This window comes from Pipistrellus hanaki (genome assembly GCF_964339955.1).
Source record: "Pipistrellus hanaki genome assembly, chromosome: 9".
NCBI lineage: Eukaryota > Metazoa > Chordata > Mammalia > Chiroptera > Vespertilionidae > Pipistrellus > Pipistrellus hanaki.
In genome coordinates, this window is record NC_140511.1 from 78,233,283 (window position 1) to 78,251,629 (window position 18,347).

Consider the following 18,347-nt stretch of genomic DNA (forward strand, 5'->3'; position numbering starts at 1 on the left):
TGAACCCGGGACCCTTGAGTCCACCGGCCGACACTCTATCCACTGAGCCAAACCGGTTTCGACACCAGTCACTGGATTTAAAGCCAATCCTAAATCAAGGATGATCTCACCCCGAGAGCCTTAATTCCATCCGCAAAGACCCAGTTTCCAAACACGGTCTCCTTCGCAGGTGCCAGGGGTGAGGACTTCAGCGGATCTCTTTAGGGCAGTGTTTCCCAAACTTCTCTCATGATGAGAATCACCTGGTGGAGTTGTTAAACTACAGATTCCTGATTCCCAACTGAGAAGTGCTAAATTAGAATTTTTGGTTACATATAGGTAAAATTGTATACTTAACTTAGTGCTCTTAGTTAAGTATACAATTTTACCTATATGTTTCAAAAAATTCTAGTTTAGCACTTCTCAGTTGGGAATCAGGAATCTGTAGTTTAACAACTCCACCAGGTGATTCTCATCATGAGAGAAGTTTGGGAAACTGCTTTAGGGGACTCAATTCAACCCCTTAGGTCACAGGGGTCTTCAAACTACGGCCCACGGGCCACATGCGGCCCCCAGAGGAGTCTGATCCTGCCCGCCAGGTTTTTTGGGCAGTGAGCGCAGCCGAGGTGTTACAGTAGGAATTAGTAGTTCATATAGTCCGGCCCTCCAGCTCTCTGAGGGACCGTGATCTGGCCCCCACTTTAAAAAGTTTGAGGACCCCTGCCTTAGGAGAAGCGTCCCCGTGGGGCGCGGCTGGCTGGTGCCATGACCTAATCTCTCCACCTGCTTTGGCTCAGGTGTCACCGCCCCAGGGAGCCTGTTACCTGCCTCGGTGCCCGGTGCCTGCGCCTGCCCCCACCGTGCCACCTTATTCCTGCAGCTAACATCTCCTGAGCCAGGCGGGTTGGGTCCCGGGGGTACAGCCATTAAGGATGCCAAATTTAGATGTTTTTAAATTGATTTTTTTTGTTGTTGTTAGTGAGGAAGGGAGAGGGAGAGAGAGAGAGAAACACCGATGTGAGAGCGATACATGGATCAGCTGCCTCCTGCACACCTCCTACTGGGGGATAAGCCGCCATCTGGGCATGTGTCTGGACTGGAATCAAAACAGCTGCCCTTCAGTGCCCAGCCAACCGAGCCACCTAAGCCAGGGTTTGGTGGCCACATCCGACATATAAAGATTCAGGGCGCTCAGTGAGTTTCAGATGAAGGGTAAGTTCAAGCTTGACCCATGTCTTTTTTTTTTTTTTTTTTTAATATATTTTATTGATTTTTTACAGAGAGGAAGGGAGAGAGATAGAAAGCTAGAAACGTCGATGAGAGAGAAACATCGACCAGCTGCCTCTTGCACACCCCCTACTGGGGATGTGCCCGCAACCAATGTACATGCCCTTGACCGGAATCGAACCTGGGACCTTTCAGTCCACAGACCGACGCTCTACCACTAAGACAAACCGGTTTCGGCTTGACCCATGTCTTGTGTCTGGCAGCCCTGACCGCAGCAGAGAGCAGCACAGCCCGGCGGCGGGAGCCGCAGCCTCATGGGGAGCTGGCAGAGGAGAGGGGCCCTGCCGGTGGACCACAGGGGCTGGAGGAGGCAGCGGGAGGCCCAGGAAGTGAGTCTGGGCCAGCCACCCGAGTCAGGAAAAGGCTTCCCCTCTGTAAGCTGGGACCCAGGGGTGAGGAGCGGAGAGGGTTTCGGGGGAGGGGGACAGCAGGTGGGGGTGGAGAGGGGGGACCTGGGCAGGCGGGCAGCGGCCAAGCACCCTAGCACCCTTGTAGGGCGTTATCTGGCCCGGCTGGATGTGTCAGTGAAGAGAGGGGAGGATTGTGCCCTCACAGATGCCAAGGAAAGAACAGAGTTTTGAGGAAAAGGGAGTGAGGGACCCGGCAGCTGGAGGAGGTCCGGGAGGAGAAGGGCCTTGCTGTGGACAGGGGTGAGCAGAGCTGCCGGAGGCACCGGGAGGCCTGTCGGCGGGGACAGAGGGGGCTGCAGCGGGGGAGGGTTAGTGGCAGGAGAGGCCAGAGGCACAGACAGGGTAGACCCCCGTTTCCAGGTGCTTTTGGGTAAGAGGAGCTCCGGAGAAGCTGGAGGAGGGAGGGGTTGCGGGGAGGGACCCTCACCGAGGGGCTGAGGCCCAGGGAAGTCTGGCCTTGGAGGAGGCTCGGCTCCTGCCTCCCCCGAGGCAGGAAGAGGCAGGTGGGGAACATTCAGACTCTTTTTGGGAAATCGAGGCCCCTCGGGCCAGCTGATGACACAGAGGACAGCACAGAGCACACAGCGGCCCTGAGCCTCTGCTGAGCAGGTGAGCAGAGGAATAGCTGGGAGCAGCGGAGGGCTCTGGAGTGACGGAGGGGGCTCCAAGGACAGTATTGGGGGGGGAGTGGTTATCTTGGGGTGAAGGAGAGGCAGAGGAGGAGGAGGAGCCCAGAAAGAAGGTGGGAGGGGTACAGGCCTGAGAGGAGGGTCGGAGAGGAGGAGAGCGGAGAAGGCCCGGGCCCCTGCGTGGGAGCTGGAGGGCAGGGCTAACGCGGCCTGAGGACAGCCTGGTCCGTAGGGGCAGGTGCCGGGCAGGAAATGGAGGGAAGGAAGGAGGGGGGGCGGGGGCACAGCGGGTGGGGAGGGCATTCCTTTCCTGCCGAGCCATGCTGGTGCTGTCCACCATCCCATCTCATTTACCCCAGAGCCCCTACGGAAGAGGACGGTGACATGATTGCTACGGGTGGTCTCACAGTTGTGGGGGGGCTACATGATGTCACCTCCCCAAGGGACTCCTGGGCTCTCCCCTCCCAGGCCTTGTCTGGGAGCCGGCAAATCCCAGCAGCCAAGAGTGGGGAGTGACAGGAAAGATGGGGCGCAAGGTGTCCGGGTGGCAGGCGCCTGTCCCCTGAAGCAGCTGGCAGGAAGCTCCCCAGGGGCCGAGAGGGGAGAGGCCCAGCAGGAGGGGCGCTGGGCTGGGGGGCGGATGAACCTCATTCCTATCCTGCCTCCTGCTTCCTGCTCACTGTCCCTCCCCAAATCTCCTGGCCTCCTCCTTCGAGGCAAGTTGAGATGCCCCCACCTGGGCCACGCCCCTCTGACCCTTAGCTCCCTCTCTTGGTCCCAGAATGCTAGCAACCCGGTTTTCTGAGTCCTTCTGGTCTACCTACACCCCCTCCAAGTCCCTCCCAGCCTCCTCCAGCTCTGAATACCACCCAGGGGCGTACTGTGCTGAAAGGAGTGTCTCCTGCCTGCCCTCTCCCCTGGGCTCCAGACGCCCAGTACTCCGCGTGTCCATGCGAATATCTCAAAAGCTTCTCAGAACAGACGTGGCTGGAACGGAGTTCCGATCTCCCCCTCCCCCAGGCCCACCTGTCCCACCTCGCGAAGCCGCCCACGTCTCCGGTGAAGCCACTCCATTCCCCCAGCGGCACAAGCTAAACATCTGAAGGCAACTTAACTCTCTTCTTTCCTTCAGACCCTACATCCTCTCCTCCAGCAAGTCCCGTCGGCTCTGCCTTCAGCACGCACCCAGGCCCTGGCCCCCTCTCCCGCCTCCTCTGCTACCCAGCGGTGCCAGCACCGCCACTCTTCCTGTGGTGAGAGCAGTGGCCCTGGCCCTGCCCTCCTCTGACCTGGCCCTACACGCTCCTCCTCCCAGCACCAGGGAGGACCTGCCCGCAGCCCTGCTGCCCCTCCACGCTGGCTCTGGTCTCAACGCCTTTCAAGACCTGCCAGCCCTCCCTGACCTTCTCCTTACGTGGTTGGTCTCCCCTCCTACTGCCCTCTCTCCCCAACCACACCGGACTTCCTGCGGCTCCTCAGACATCCCAGCCGTGTCCCAGCGTGGAGGCTCTGCCCTGGCCGTACCCCTGACTGAGCCCCTTTCCCCAGGGAGCCTCAGGACCTGCCCCCTCCTCTCTTTCAGAGCTTGACTCCAGTGTCACCTCGTGCTTGCCTTCCCTGAGCATCCTGGTTAGAACTGTAAACCCTGACCGTCCCTATCCTCTTCGCCTGCCTTTCCCCGCCCCCTCCACAGAACCTATGTCATTTAATGTAGTATGTAGTATGTAGTATGTAGTATGTAGTATGTATTTTACCCAGCCATTTAATTATCTGCCTCCTGCTTCTAGTTCTATGAGAGCAGCATCTTTTCTGCTTGGTATTGCTTTCTTCGCTGTGGGTAACAGTGTCTAGCAGACGGTGGGCACCCAGCAAATGTTTGAGTGCCTGTTCCGAGCACTGGAGATGGGAGAATGAGCAAAACCTGACAGTCTGTGGAGCGGAAGTCCTGGGCAGTGTCTCCCCGTGTTCGGGTGTTCAGCCCTACCTGCAGGGCTCTCAGAGGTGACTCTGTCTCCGCCCCTGGATTTCTGTGGGCCCAGGGGTGTGCGGAGTGCACAGGCTCCCTGGGTAGTTCTAAGGAAGGTCACGTGGGGGTCACATCTTGGGCTTCTGGAATAGACTGAAATCCTGCCCAGGATGCCTGGGGTCTCATTTCCCCCAGCACCATCTCTCTTCATGAACAGTTGTCACGTGCCTGGCTCCTCTCTAGAGTCCTGTTTGAGAAGGCAGCCAGCATCTTGCTCCTCTCTGTGGCCCCTGTCTCAGCACAGCGTAGGGACTGTAAATGTTGAGAGCAAATGAACGGAGGGTGGATGAATGGTGACAAGATGGATGAATGAATAATGGGACTCTAGTTAAAAGGGAATTTCAAGATTTCAGGATCTAGCCCCACCGGCCTGGCTCAGTGGCTGAGCATCAACCTATGAACCAGAAGGTCATGGTTCAATTTCTGATCAGGGCACTGATCCCCAATGTGGGGTGCACAGGAGGCAGCCTATCAATAATTCTCTCTCACCGTTGATGTTTCTGTCTCCCTTTTTTTCTGAAATCAATAAAAATATATTTTAAAAATAAAGAGTTCAGGATTTAAGTGGGAACGTTTGTGCCCTAGCCAGGTGTGTGTGGCTCAGCTGGGCGGAGCGTCATTCTGGACACCAAAAGGTTGCAGGTTCGATCCTCGGTCTGGTGCCTACTCATCCAGGTATCTCTCACACTAAGGTTTCTCTCTAAAATAAGGAAAAAAAAAAAAAAAAAAAAAGAAAGAAAAGACTTCCCTGTGCCCAGAGTTGCAGGATGGGCTGGTACTTCAGCAGTCGTGACAGTTTGGTTGTCTGTGAAGGTGGCTGCTCCGGCCTGGCGGGGTCACAGTGATGCTGAGCGCCAGGGCTGCCCGGAGGCGTGCTTCTCCGCGCGGCGCAGCGGTTGCCGTGGCTACAGAAGCAGCCTGGCGAGCAGGGGGCGGGCCCGGCGCTACGTCATTCTTAGCGCGACGCTCTCTGCGCCTCCCGCCTCTTTCGGCTGCAGGACCCTCAGCCCGCCTCCCGCGCTCTCCACCTGCTCGCGCCCCCACCCGCCTCGGCTGTGCGCACGCGCGGTGCCCACCAGCGCGCGGGAGAGCCCGCCAGGCGCATGCGCGGTGCGGGGACCGCGGTCGCTCCGCTGTCGCCGCTGCCGCCGTCGCTGCCGTTGCCGCCTTCCTGCCGGCAAGTGTGGGAAAGAGGAGCCGAGGGCCGCCGCCGCCGTTGCCGCCATGGGGGTGAGTGAGGCAGAGGGAGGAGACGCGAGGGTCCAGGGCGCTCCTCGCTCCACTTGCTCCCTGCGCCCCCATTGTTCCTGAGCCCCCCCTCACGTGACCCCGACCCCCTCCGGCCTCACGTGACCCCCAGCCCCCAAATCACCCGACTCCCCCATTCTAAGTGTCCCCATGCCCGGCCCAGCGCGGGAATCCTTGGGGAGCCCCCTTCTCCGGACCCCACCCCCTCGGTGTCCCCGCCCTCCGCGTCCCGCGCGCCCGCCTTCCTCGCTGACCTGTTACCTCCGTGGCCTCCCCGGCCCCTGCGCGGATCTTGGGGTGCCCCCCGCCCCAGGGGTCACTGTCACCTGGTTGTCACCGGCTTTGGGGCTTCCCCCGGCTTAGGTGAGCCCTGGCCTGGGGCAGCTGAGGCCCGGGGAAGAGAAGGCACCCAGCCAAGGTCACACCGGCGGTGCCCGGGGCCAGGCCGCCCCTGGTCTCCGAGCCCCTGCCGCCCGCCGCCCGCCGCCCGGCCTCATAGAGCCGCTCCCGTTCCCTTTCGGAGCCTCGGCGCCAGGTTCCTCCTGCCCCGGGAGCGGTCCCTCCGTCCGGCGGGAGCAGGGAGCTGCCCTTCGCACCCCCTGTCGTAGCGGCCTCAGCGCCGCAGGTGGCTTTGCAGCGGGAGCGCGGGGTGGGCGCGGGCCTCGGCGCGGACGTGGGGGGGGGGGGCGGCCACCTGTTCCCGCGGCGCCGCCGCTGCTGGCGGGAGTTAGGCACATGCTCCTGTGGGCTCGCCTTCCCAAGCCCCGGCAGAGCATCAGGCCCTCTCCGAACCAGGGAAGCGGCCCTGCCTGTCTCAGTGTTAGTTTCACACGGGATCCCCCACGTTCGGAGCCCTGACTCGGGAGCCAGCGCTACCTCGGCTCCAGCCCCATCCGCTGGCCAGCAGCACGCCCCTGTGCCAGGGACAGGCCCTGTGAATGTGAATTCCCCTGCATGTGAGGGGTGGCCCCCCCTCAGGAGAGGTGGACCGGGGAGTGAGGGGGTGGGTGCAGGGAGCCCCGTGGCCTTGGGATTAGTGGCTGTTGCTCTGCCTGTCTTCGCAGCCTTTACTTAGTGAATTAACAGATGTGAGCTAGCTTTCCTTTACCCATGGTGTGTCCCTGCTGTTACTAACCTGGATGCTTTTCTCATTCAAATAGTGATTGACTGGACAGATCAACTTGTTAGCAAAAATAGTTGTCTAACCCATGTCCAAGCACTTTGTCATCCACGTCAAAGCACATTCATCATCTTTCAACCAGGAATTTGGGGGGCTGTGTTCCGTAGGTAGAAAATCAAGTATGGAGACTTGGGCATATTTAACCTGGGCGTGGGTGAGAGGCCCCGGCCTCTTGTGGGAACTAGAGGAAGCCTGTGTGCCGGCATCAGCCGCTTAGACGGAGCAGGAAAAAGAAGCGTAACGTACCTCTCCGGGCCACTTCCTGTTGGCTGAGCTCCTCCCAGGCTCAGAGATACTGTGGTCCGAGCTTCCCTCAGGCCCCGGCCTATCGCTCGGACGTTACAGATGAGCTTCTCAGAATGCCCCGACCTGTCTCTTCTGTTCTAAACTCACTGCAAGAGGGAGACCTCACTTCCTTCCCTGAAACCGAACTGGAACCCTCTCGTCGTCATCATCCTCATGGACGCCCCACGTCAGTGTCAGGATGGCCCCCAGGTGGCCACTTCCCAGCAGAGGGCCACGCTCCCACAGCTGACCTCAGGCTAAGGGGCCTCCGAGGGAGCACTGTTCTTCAGCGCTCTTTGGCCCTGGCTGCCACACAGGCGTTGCGTTAGGAATTAGATTTAGATGTCTCCCTTTGCCCCGCACAGAGGCTCTTTTCGGATTTTGGATATTTTGTGGGATGGGGGAAGACGGGGGTATTAACACTGAAAATCCAGGAGATGACAAATTTTTTTATCTGAAAGGTGCCTCTTGCCTCCATCTGGGTGTTTTTTGTCTCTTTAAATTTCTCCAGCCCTAGGTGGTTTGGCTCAGTGGATAGAGCATCAGCCTGCCAACCAAAGGGTCCCAGGTTCAGTTCAGGTCAAGGGCACATACCTTGGTCGCAGGCCCTGGTCAGGGCATGCGCAGGAGGCAACCAATCAATGTGTTTCTCTCACATCGATATCTCTCTGTCTTTCCTTCTCTCTTCCACTCTCTCTAAAAAATCCATGGAAAAATATCCTCCGGTGAGGATTAAAAAAAAATTTCTCCATGTCAGAGAAGTGAGTGTGGGGATACTAATGTGGTAGGAACAGCACGGGGAGGAGTCTCACAGCTGCATGTGAAAACACGTCACGCTCCATAATGTGTCATAAGTGCAGTCGATGGGATAGTGGAAGGAGCATGGACTCTAGGTTTCAGACCTGGATTTCAATCTTGAATGATTACCAGGTGTGGGTACCTCCTGTTTGCTGAGTGCTGGGCTGTAAACTGGCAAATAAAGCAAATGTGGCCTCGCCTCGGGTAAGGCACGGTTTGGTGGGAATGAGGGAGATGTAATAGGAAGACCTCTGAGACTCCGGGGCCCGGAAAGTTATCTGCCCTCTCTGTGCCTCAGTTTTCTCATCAGAGAAGTGGGTGCACATACCTTGCTGAGTTCTTGTGAAGATTAAAGAAAATCCTCTATTAAAGCGCTAGCAGAGTGTCTGCTACTAGTGGATCCTTGACAGTCCCATTTGATGGATGAGGAAATGAGGTTCAGAGAAATCTTGCTGGAAAAGATTAAACAACTTGTCCAAAGTTCAGTAGAAGAGCTGAAAACCAAATCCAGCCTCTGACTCAGAGTCCTGCACTCTATTTAGAAAGCTCCCCTGGGACAGACACTGCCCACATTGAGCTTCCTGCTCACTGTGCTTGTGCCCACTTTAATCAGGAGAACGTTTCCATGTCCCTGCAGGATGGTCTCCCTCCACGACACAGGGCGAAGCTAACTGGAACAGCAGGAGGCTTTTCCAAGGGTGTGCGAGGTTTGTGGGGACCCCTGCCTGCCTGGCCCGGCCTGCTGCAGTCTGCCTCCTGCCCCAGTGCAGGCGGCAAAGCGCTTACGGGGCGCTTCCATTATCTGCAGCCCGGGGTCATGGCAGCCCGAAGCCTCACTCCCCCCCCCCCCCCCCCCCCCCCGTCCCCCTGCATGAATGAGCCTGTAAACCCGAGGCTGGTGCTGGCTCTCCTGCTGCTGGTGTTTGGAATTGCTTACTTCCTGTGCTTAGAAACGAGGGAACCCACGTGTCAGTGCTCTCAGAATCCCTGGAGCCATGCTTTCCTTCCAGCGCCTTTGATCCTGCAGCTCCGTGTCATGCTGAGAGTTAGCGTGCTGGGTGGAGGAAGGGACTGCTTCTGCGTGAAGGTGTGCTGGCTGCCCTGTCCTTATAGCCGTTCCGTGAGGCCGGTGTTGCGTTCCGTTTCTCTGGAGATGGAGTTGCTTTCTCAAGTCATGCAGGGGCAGCAAGGGCGCCAGCCTGGCCTGATGGGTGCCAAAGCTCGTGTTCTTTCTGCCCCATCGCACAGCCCTGGAGCCCTGTCTCGGGTCTCCCTGTTCCTTGCCCCTACCTCAGGGAGATAGGACTTGGGGTGGCACTGTGTTGGCATACCAGCCATCACCAAGCCAGAGGGTAATGGGAAATGAATTGCTGAGTAGCTGCCTGGAGGGCTTTTGAGATCTCATCTTGACCTTAACCTTGGCCACCGGCCTGAGAAGGTCTTTGACAGTGACGTGGGCTCTCCCAGTGGGAGGTAGCATGGCTGGTGGAACAAACACTGGGTCTAAGGCCCAGCCCTTGGGATTGAGTTTCCCCCCTGGGGAAACTTGGGACGAGTCCTACATTTCCTCTCTGGGGAACTTGGGACGAGTCCTACATCCCTTTGAGCCTCAGTTTCCTCATGTGAGGGCGCTCATGGTTTCTGCCCCGGGAGCTGAGCCAGGTGCTGTCTGCGAAAGCACTTTGCCAGCGAGCGTATCTCGGTGCTGTCTGGAAACCCAAATCCTGAGAGAACGATGGAAGCACCCAAACCTGTCTGGTGGAGGGCTGGTTCTGTGTCCAGTCCCAGCCCCTCTTAGGGAGGCAGTGTGTTCTCTTGTGTTCCCTCCTCGAGAGGCAAGAGCTGGGTCTGGCCTGGCCTCCAGCACGTGCTCAGCTGCAGACACCAGTGGCTGGTGCTGGCTGAGTTCACAGCTGAACAAGCAATCCCCGGGGCGGCCTGGTCTCGGAACTCTTGCCTCCTGGTTGCTTGAAGGAGGAGTCAGCAGTGTCACTCCTGGGGGAACCGAGTAGGACCGCTCTCTGGTGAGCTCAGAGCCATCTTACCATGCCTTTGGGTGCCCCTGCACCAGCTGGGTGGACGGGCACCTCCAGATGTGTGTGCTGCTCCGGTTCTCGGGTGTGAGTGGAACTGTCATTTATCGAGCATGTGCTATGTTAACCCTCACGGGCTCAATGCCTCCAGATCGATATCCACGGCCCCACTCAGCCGGGGAGAGGAGGCAGTGTCTTGCCTGAAGATGCAGGGACTGAAGAGCAGAAAGAGGCTTTGGATAAGATCTGACAGACTCCAGAGCTGGCTCTTTCCCCATGTTCCCCCAGGAGGGTCCATTTAGGCCTGAGAGCCGCACACGAGCCTCAGAAAGGATCTGCCCTCCCTGCAGCTGTGTGTGGCTTCCCACTGTGCTCCTCCCTCTGCCTGTGGCTGCGTTTGGCTTGTTGGCCACGTGTCAGCAAGGCCTCTGTCCCCAGGTGAACCCCGTGGGCCCTCGCTCTGCCCAGTGTGCCTGCCACTCACTGGCCGTGGCTGAGCAGCACTGTCCTTAAGCCAGAGCGCCGTGGCCCTAGCGAGACGGGCCCAGCTCCCAAGCTCTGCCTCCCAAGGCCGGAGACACTGGAAAGGCTCCCAATAAACTGTCCGCAGCTTCCTCAGCTGCATCTCCTCCCTGACTCTGTCCAAAACGACTGCCCTCCGCAGGAGGCAGGGCTGAGGGAGTATTCTTAGGCGTCTGCTGGGGGCAGGCTCCCCGACGGGAGCTGAGACGGAGCTGAGACTCTCCCGAAGTCTCAGGCCTGGAGCACTCGTGGGCCTTTCCCACCTAGCAGGTGGGGCGGCCTGGCTCGGAGTTCCTGCTGGTGAGGCCAGGTCTGTGGATGCAGGGACCAACCCTTCGGTTCCTCAAAGGCTTGGCCGCAGACCTTCAAGCCAGCGTTGCTTTTCTGTGTTACAGAGGAAGTCGAGCAAAGCAAAGGAGAAGAAGCAGAAGCGGTTGGAGGAGCGAGCAGCCATGGATGCCGTCTGTGCCAAAGTGGATGCAGCCAACAGGGTGACCACTCCTTCCCAGTCCCTCCTCCATCTGCAACTTGGCTTTTCCTTTTACTTCCTTTGGCGCCACCCGGTGGCAGAATTGTGTTACTACCCACCATACTTCCGCTGCCTCCTTGCTGAGGAAAATGAGCCAATGAGCCTGGGAGGGTTTCCAGGTGGGCGGCAGTCGGCCCCGGGCAGGGAAATGTGGGTTCAGGAGGAAGCGGCTGCGCCCCTCTGGCCAGAGGGCCTGGACAAGAGGGCCCGGAGAAATTTTCATTAGGATTTTGCATTTTGGGAAGCACACCTCCCTCATAAAATGTGGCATAATTTCCTCACTCGTTCTTCAAACACTTACTGACCGCCTGTGAAGGGCCACAGGGTGTTCTGGGACCAGGAAGACGCAGCCACCTGGTCTCATGAGGCTGCAGTTGGGAGGAATAGCCGTGAACCTGAGCGCCAGGTGGGATTTGACACTGAACCAGAGAGATGCTGGCCACCTTCCCACCCCTTCATAGCTCACCTTTGGTTGTCCTTACAGCCCCTCAGTGACAGTCCACATGGATAGGGTGGGGTGTTCAGGTTTGGGTTTTGATAGGTGAGCAGTGAGCAGGTAGTGTGCCCACAGGCCAGTATCAGTTTTAGCCTGGGCGAGTCTCTTCCTGTCCTGGCAAAGGAACTAACTGAACTGTGTTGGCCTCCTCACCATGCCTCCCTCTCACATGGGGTTCAGAGCTGAGGCAGGGTCCCTCTGAGGGTGGACTGGCCCAGCGCTGAGCCTCCCGGTGTGGCCTGACCAGCATCGGACTTCAGGGCAGAGCGCACTCCGCCACGTGGGTGCTACTTCTCTCCTTCCCTCCACAGCTCGGCGACCCTTTGGAGGCTTTCCCCGTGTTCAAGAAATACGATCGAAGCGGGTGAGTTCGGCATCCCTAGCTTTTGTCTTGAGTGTCTTCAGGAACTCACCTTTCCGCAGTAGCTTCCCCAGACTCAGATTTTCCCACTCTTCTTGTTAGGAAAAAGCAGAAAAGGTGGCTAGTGCCCTGTTGATACAAAATCCCTGCCCGGTTAGGGGGACAAAGGAATCCATAAACGAGCAGATTGCATAGTCTCAGATTGATGCCTCTAGGATTTGTTATTCTTTTTGGACAAAGAATCATAGAGCTGAAACTCTTTAAAAAAATCATCCAGGCTGACTCATTTCATACATGGGGAAACTGAGGCTCAGAGAAGTTGAATGGAATTTCTGAGTCTGGCAGCTGAGGAGGCTTTCAATTCCCAATCCAGTGCTCTTTCCCAAGTGTATAGTATTCTTGTTAAAATCCACTTACTGGCTTTGTGACCCTGGACAAATTACTTAACCTCTCTGTGCCTGAATTTTCTAATCAGAAATGGGTCTAATATAAGGTGACCAGTCGTCCCGCTTTTGGCGGGGCAGTCCCGATTTTTAACAATTTGCCCCACGGCGTTTTTAAAAAGTTCCGATTTTTGGAAAGATTCTTTTAAATCTTTTGGACTTTTTTAAAAAACGCCTCGAAACGCTGGTCAAATTGTTAAAAATCGGGGCTATCCAGCTAAAAGCGGGACGTCTGGTCAGCTTAGTCTAATAATAGCATCTTTCTAATGGAGTCATCAGGAGAATTAGATGTAAAGCATTTGTACCTGGAGCATACTAAAAGCTAGATCAGTGTCAGCAATTATTACTACTGTTATTACTGATTAACTTACTGTAGGGTCTGTCTTAAAGCCCCCCTCTCCTTTCAGTCCTCTTGGTATAAAATAGGAAGCATAATCTTACCAGAGATTCGTTGGCTGGGGGGTGGGGGGAGTGGGAGTTACGGTTTTAGAGAATCACAGCTGTGGGTTTGAATCATAACTGTGTCTCTTATTAACTGTACTTAGAAAAGTCAGTCATCCTCTGTAAGCCTCATTTTTAAAAAAAATATATTTTATTGATTTTGTACAGAGAGGAAGGGAGAGAGAGAGAGAGTTAGAAACATCAATGAGAGAGAGTCATCGATCAGCTGCCTCTTGCATACCCCCTACTGGGGATATGCCCGCAACCAAGGTACATGCCCCTGACCGGAATCAAACCCGGGACCTTTCAGTCCCCAAGCTCTATCCATTGAGCCAAACTGGTTTCGGCTGTAAGCCTCATTTTTAATCTATTAAATGGAGTGAAGATGCCAGACTCGCAGGGTTGTTTTAAGGAGGAAAGAGAATGTATTCAGCTCTGTAAGTAGCAGGTGGTATGAGTTAAATTATATATACATAATTTAATTGATTTCAGAGAGGAATGGATGGGGGAGAGAGATAAACATTAATGATGAGAATCATCGATTGGCTGCCTCCCACACGTCCCCCACTGGGGATCAAGCCCACGACCCAGGCACGCGCCCCTAACTGGAATAGAACCCAGGTCCCTTCACTCTGCAGGCCGACGCTCTATCCACAGACCCAAACCAGCCAGGGCGGTGGTATGAGTGTTCTAATGGACAAGAAAGACAAATGTAAATACATGAGTTATGACACAAAGACTACTGTATTTGCCTTTCATAGCTGTGTCGAATCTCACAATGTCACATTATTTTATTCTTTTTGTGTGTGTCAGACACAGACCGCTCCTCTGGTGGTTGTCATTCCCTTTCTGGGAGGCCTGTGCCATAGTTAGAGATCCCTCACTGTGAGAGCTCTTAGTGACTTCGGCACGGTCACTGTTTACAGAGCAAGGAAGGCTCTTCCGAGCCAGAAGCTCGCACGCACAGCTCCTGTGCTGCGGCAGTCAGCAGCGGTGAGGGTGGGAAGGCCCTGAGGGGTCATGTCGAAGGTCACTGAACGATAAGGACTTGGAGGTGTTGGCTCCAGACCCTTCAGAAGGTGGCACTGCCTGGAGAATGTGGTTGGCAGTTTGGCCGAGGAATTGAACTGTGATTTATTTATTTATGTGTCATTTAGAAATAAATAGCAGATTGCGACACCTTAATGCCTGCAGCATTGGTTAGTTTGGGAAAACAGTGTGGGGTTGGCTCCGTTCCCCTCTGGCCAGCTGAGAGCACTTGTGTTGTCAGAGAGGCAGCAGGTGACACTCCTCAGGGTGCTGTGGGCCTGAGGTCACCCTGACGCTTTCAGAGGAGACGGCAGGTCAAAGGGAAGCGGACTCATGGGGGCCAGAGAGGAGCCCATTGAGAATTAAAGCGGCAGGAAAAGTGCCTGAGAGCAGGAACCGAGGGCAGAGAACACGGAGTGTTTGTGACAGTGCAGGAGGGGTGGGGAGAGAGAGGAAGCAGCAGAGAGGGACACGTGTATGTAAGGAGCCGGGTCTGGTGAGGGCCGTGCAGGGGCCGGAGGAGGGACTTGTGGTCGGGGCGGGCCTGTGATGACAGTTGTTCGTGGGCCCACAGGCTTCGTTCCTTCCCAGGCACCTTCTGCAGTCTGTTGGGAGGCTGGGCTCCCCCTGCTGTGGAGATTCTGAGGTCAGGCTGTCGGGGCCGCTGCGGCTTCACGTGCTTCTTTTTCTTCTCAGCTTAAACGTCTCCATTGAGTGTAAGCGAGTGTCTGGACTGGAGGCGGCCACGGTGGACTGGGCCTTCGACCTGACCAAAACCAACATGCAGACCATGTAAGACCCTGGCGGCCGCGGGCTCGCCCAGCTGGCTCTCCCCTCCCTGAGCTCCTGGTCCTGACCGCCCCACCCTCCCAGGTATGAGCAGAGTGAGTGGGGCTGGAAGGACCGAGAAAAGCGGGAGGAAATGACAGATGACCGAGCCTGGTACCTCATTGCTTGGGAAAACAGTTCCGTCCCCGTTGCCTTTTCCCACTTCCGGTTCGACGTGGAGTGTGGGGATGAAGTCCTGTACTGGTAGGAGCCCCGGCTTGGGGGCTTGGGGTGTGGTGCGGGGAGGAGACCCTGCTCCAGGCACTCCCGTGGTCACAGTCCACCCTGCCGTCAGTCTCTGGCCGGCCTGAGCCCCTAAGCTCGCCTCTGCTTCTCCCCCAGCTACGAAGTGCAGTTGGAAAGCAAGGTGCGGCGGAAAGGCCTGGGGAAGTTCCTCATCCAGATTCTGCAGCTCATGGCCAACAGGTGAGGCCCCGCGGGCCGCGCAGGTGGAAGGAGCTGCCTCGGAGGCGGCGCTGTTCGTGCATCTCCGTGGAGAACAGGCTCGGGAATGTTTTGGAAGAAGGGCATCTAGAACCCTCTCAGCAAGATATTCCCTGCCTGCTGTCATCCCAGAGTTTGTAACGCGCCTCATGTACAGTGGGGTGCAGAGAGGAAGTGGAGAATGGGCAGCCAGTGCGGTGGGTGCCCCAGACAGAGGCTGGACTTGGGGCGCAGAAGTGCTTCTGAGGCGCAGGCAGAGGCACAAGAGAGGAAGCACGACTTAGTACCTGTCTCTGCAAGGCATGCTCTCTGCTTTCTCCCCAGCACCCAGATGAAGAAGGTGATGTTAACAGTATTTAAGCACAATCATGGCGCCTACCAGTTCTTCAGAGAAGCGCTGCAGTAAGGAGCTGGGCCCTGGTGGGGACTTGCAGCCCCAACACCTTTTCCCTGGTCCTGGCCCCCTTCATCCTGATGCCCAGCGCCCTGTCCCAGGGTCCTGGGGGCTGGGGGCTGGCCTGGGAGTGCCCTCTGGCTCGGCTCCTTCCCTCCTCCTGTGTCCTCACATCTAGGGGGCTCAGAGTGTGGCGGTGGAAAGTTCTCGGGCCAGCGAGGAAGGCAGGCAGCTCCTGCAGCCACCTCTCCTCCCGCCTTGCAGGTTTGAAGTCGATGACTCTTCCCCCAGCATGTCTGGCTGCTGCGGGGAGGACTGCTCCTACGAGATCCTGAGCCGGAGGACCAAGTTTGGGGACAGTCAGCATTCCCATGCTGGTGGGCACTGTGGTGGCTGCTGCCACTGAACTCTCAACCAGAACGCCCTCTCCAAGGTCTACCCTCTCCTGGTCTCGTGCCGCCTGCCAGGTGCCCTCAGAGCTGTGGCCTCCGCAGCCCTGCCCGTGCCAGACTGCGCCCTGAGAGCACAGTGCCCCCTCCTCTCCTAGAAGAGCAGAGTGCCAGGAGGGAGCCAGGGGAGAGGATGCTGAGGGAAGGAGGAGCTGGTGAAGGCTGGGCGTGAAGTCATCCTGGCATGGAGGCTGCCTTCTCACTCCGCTCTTGCGCCCTTGAGCGTAAGATTCCCCGACTCTGTAGCTGGACTTCTGACACTGCCCCCCCCCCCCCGTGTCTCTCTCACACACACACACACACACACACACACACACACACACACACGTGTGGACAAACGGAGTGTTTGTGCCCACCTAACGAAAGTCCTGGCGCCCTGGTCAGGGTCTGGCTGGTCCTCAAACGGACTTGGTGGGAGGTCTGGGCACAGCAAGGCTTCAGACTCCGGCTTCGCGGGCGGGATGCTCTGGTGGCGTCCGGGAAGGTCTGTGCTCCGTGGACCCAGTTAGAGGGGTGTCCCGGGACCAGCAGCTCTGGGAAGGAGGCTGCTCCCTCCATCCCTGTCAGGGGCTGAGGAGGCCAGGAGCCCGGAGGAGGGGCCGCATTGCTCCTTCGGGCTTTTGGACTGCGCTGCGTTCTCAGCTTAACCTCATCTATGGCATGACTCAAGTTTAAATCCTAGCAAAAAGCTGGAGGCCTGCCTGTCCGCTCCATTGCCCTCACACACACTCCCCTGCCTCTCACCCGCCCCATACCTCTCTTACTAAGGGGGGAATAACATCAGGGAGCCCTCGTCTCCCCCCAGAGGACCTCTCCTGGCATCGCTAATGCCTTCCTCTCAGATCGTGGTGCTGATAGCTCTCTGCCGGGGGTCCCCCTCCCCAGAGAGCCCCCAGCCAGCAGCAGGCCCCCGCCTGCGCTCCCAGCCTCGCCCTCGCCGCCTCCGTGAGGCCCCAGTGCCACCGCCCTGGCCGGCAGCGCGGGCTGCAGCAGGACCGCCGGGCGGCCACAGCGGCTCTTCCCGGGGCACCTGGGGCGCGGCTGGCACAGGAGGGAAGGCCTTCCTCTTCTCAGGATAGAGGCTGTGGGGTTAGAGCTCCCACTTGCCCTGCTCCCCAGCCTCGTTCTCCCTCCAGGGGAAATGACCAAATCCTTACCCAGGAACAAGCGCCTAACGCCTCCACTTGGAATCCTGGACTCTGCGCTAGGGTGTCTTAAAGTTCTAGCCTTCGTGAAGCTGCTGTCCTGGAGGCCCGTGGGTCCTCCCAACCCCTGTCCGCTCACAGCCCGCTGCCCTGGCTCGGGCCCTGCTGACCGCCTCCCTGGAGCTGTGCTAGCTTCTCCCCCAGGTCCCTGCTTGTGGGGGTCTGTGCACATGGCCGCCTCACCCAGCCCCCGCCGAGCACTCCTCGTTGCTCTTGACCCCCCAGCTGTGAGCGGGCCACCCCTTGGAGAGGGGCCTGCAGCTTTACACTGGAATACGCCCGTGTCCTCACCTGCTGGTTCCAGGGGGTTACCCAAGGGGCAGAGTTCCCGTTTCCGGGAGGGCAATGATGGGCTTCCAAGAATCCTGGACGGACAGAAGCATGTTTAGGAAGAGTGTTTCCTGATTCCTGTCTCTCCAAGACAGAATGGTAACTATTTATTGTCTTAGATCATGGATTTCTGGTACCTCCCACTCAAGGGGACCAAAGGATCCCCAGTGTAAATCCCACCGAAGGTGAGTTCAGTGTATGTTGTCTCTTTCCGGTCACTGAGTCCATTTGGTGCCACGCCCTGGGGCTGCTGGGAGGGGGCTGGGCTGCGAGGTGCTGCCTGAGGCAACCCTCAGCCCCCCCCTGACCCAGGCCATGGTGATGAGAAACAGCAGGCCTTTACCAGGCTTTTTGTTTATTGTTTGGGGCACATTAAACTATTTTTTTAGATTTTTCTTTTAGTTGTATTCACTTCAGGTTATTTTTGTTGATGTCAAATGTGTATATGATGCGTATGGTTTTTAACCCTGGGTTTTTTAGAGGAAACTTTGAAGGATATATTTTTTCTTTAGCAACTTGTTATCACTGGAATGAAAGGGGAAAGTGATCTTTTTGCATTGTTGTGTTTGTATGTCACAAATAAAGACACTTTGTGCAGCTGCGGGGCATGCTGTGCTGGGTGCCATGGCGGTGGGCGGGGACACGGTCCCAGGCTCCCCGATGGGCCTGTGCTCCAGAGGCTGCAGGGTGATGTCGCCGGCCCTTCCTGTAAGAGAAGCTTCAGCCTGAGAAACCTCGGGGTGTCTGGGTGAGCAGCAGAGGTGGGAGCTGAGACCAAAGGCGTGTGTTTCTGTCACTTCCCAGAAGCCCTGGGCAGAGGTCAAAGGTAAAGGCGCCTGCTTTGCATCCTGGAGGGAGTCTTGTGACCTCTGGCTGAAGGTGAATCCCAGTGCAGCGGGGGTGCTGAGTAGAGGAGCAGGGTGGTGGTCTCTCCCTTTTACTGGGTTACCCTGAACACTCCGCCTGAAAAAGATCCAGCCCCTCCCCCTCCACTCAGGAGG

The 18,347-nt window shown here is 57.3% G+C and overlaps 1 protein-coding gene across 1 annotated transcript; it reads left to right on the forward strand.

The window, feature by feature from the left end:
- Nucleotides 1–5,417: 5,417 nt before the first annotated feature.
- On the forward strand, nucleotides 5,418–17,947 carry NAA40 (N-alpha-acetyltransferase 40, NatD catalytic subunit). Its single transcript, XM_084895954.1, has 8 exons — nucleotides 5,418–5,561; nucleotides 10,793–10,888; nucleotides 11,734–11,786; nucleotides 14,393–14,488; nucleotides 14,570–14,728; nucleotides 14,867–14,950; nucleotides 15,293–15,370; nucleotides 15,627–17,947. Exons 1-8 carry the CDS (start codon nucleotides 5,556–5,558, stop codon nucleotides 15,766–15,768), a joined length of 714 nt encoding a protein of 237 aa, XP_084752080.1. The 5' UTR covers nucleotides 5,418–5,555; the 3' UTR covers nucleotides 15,769–17,947.
- Nucleotides 17,948–18,347: the final 400 nt, after the last annotated feature.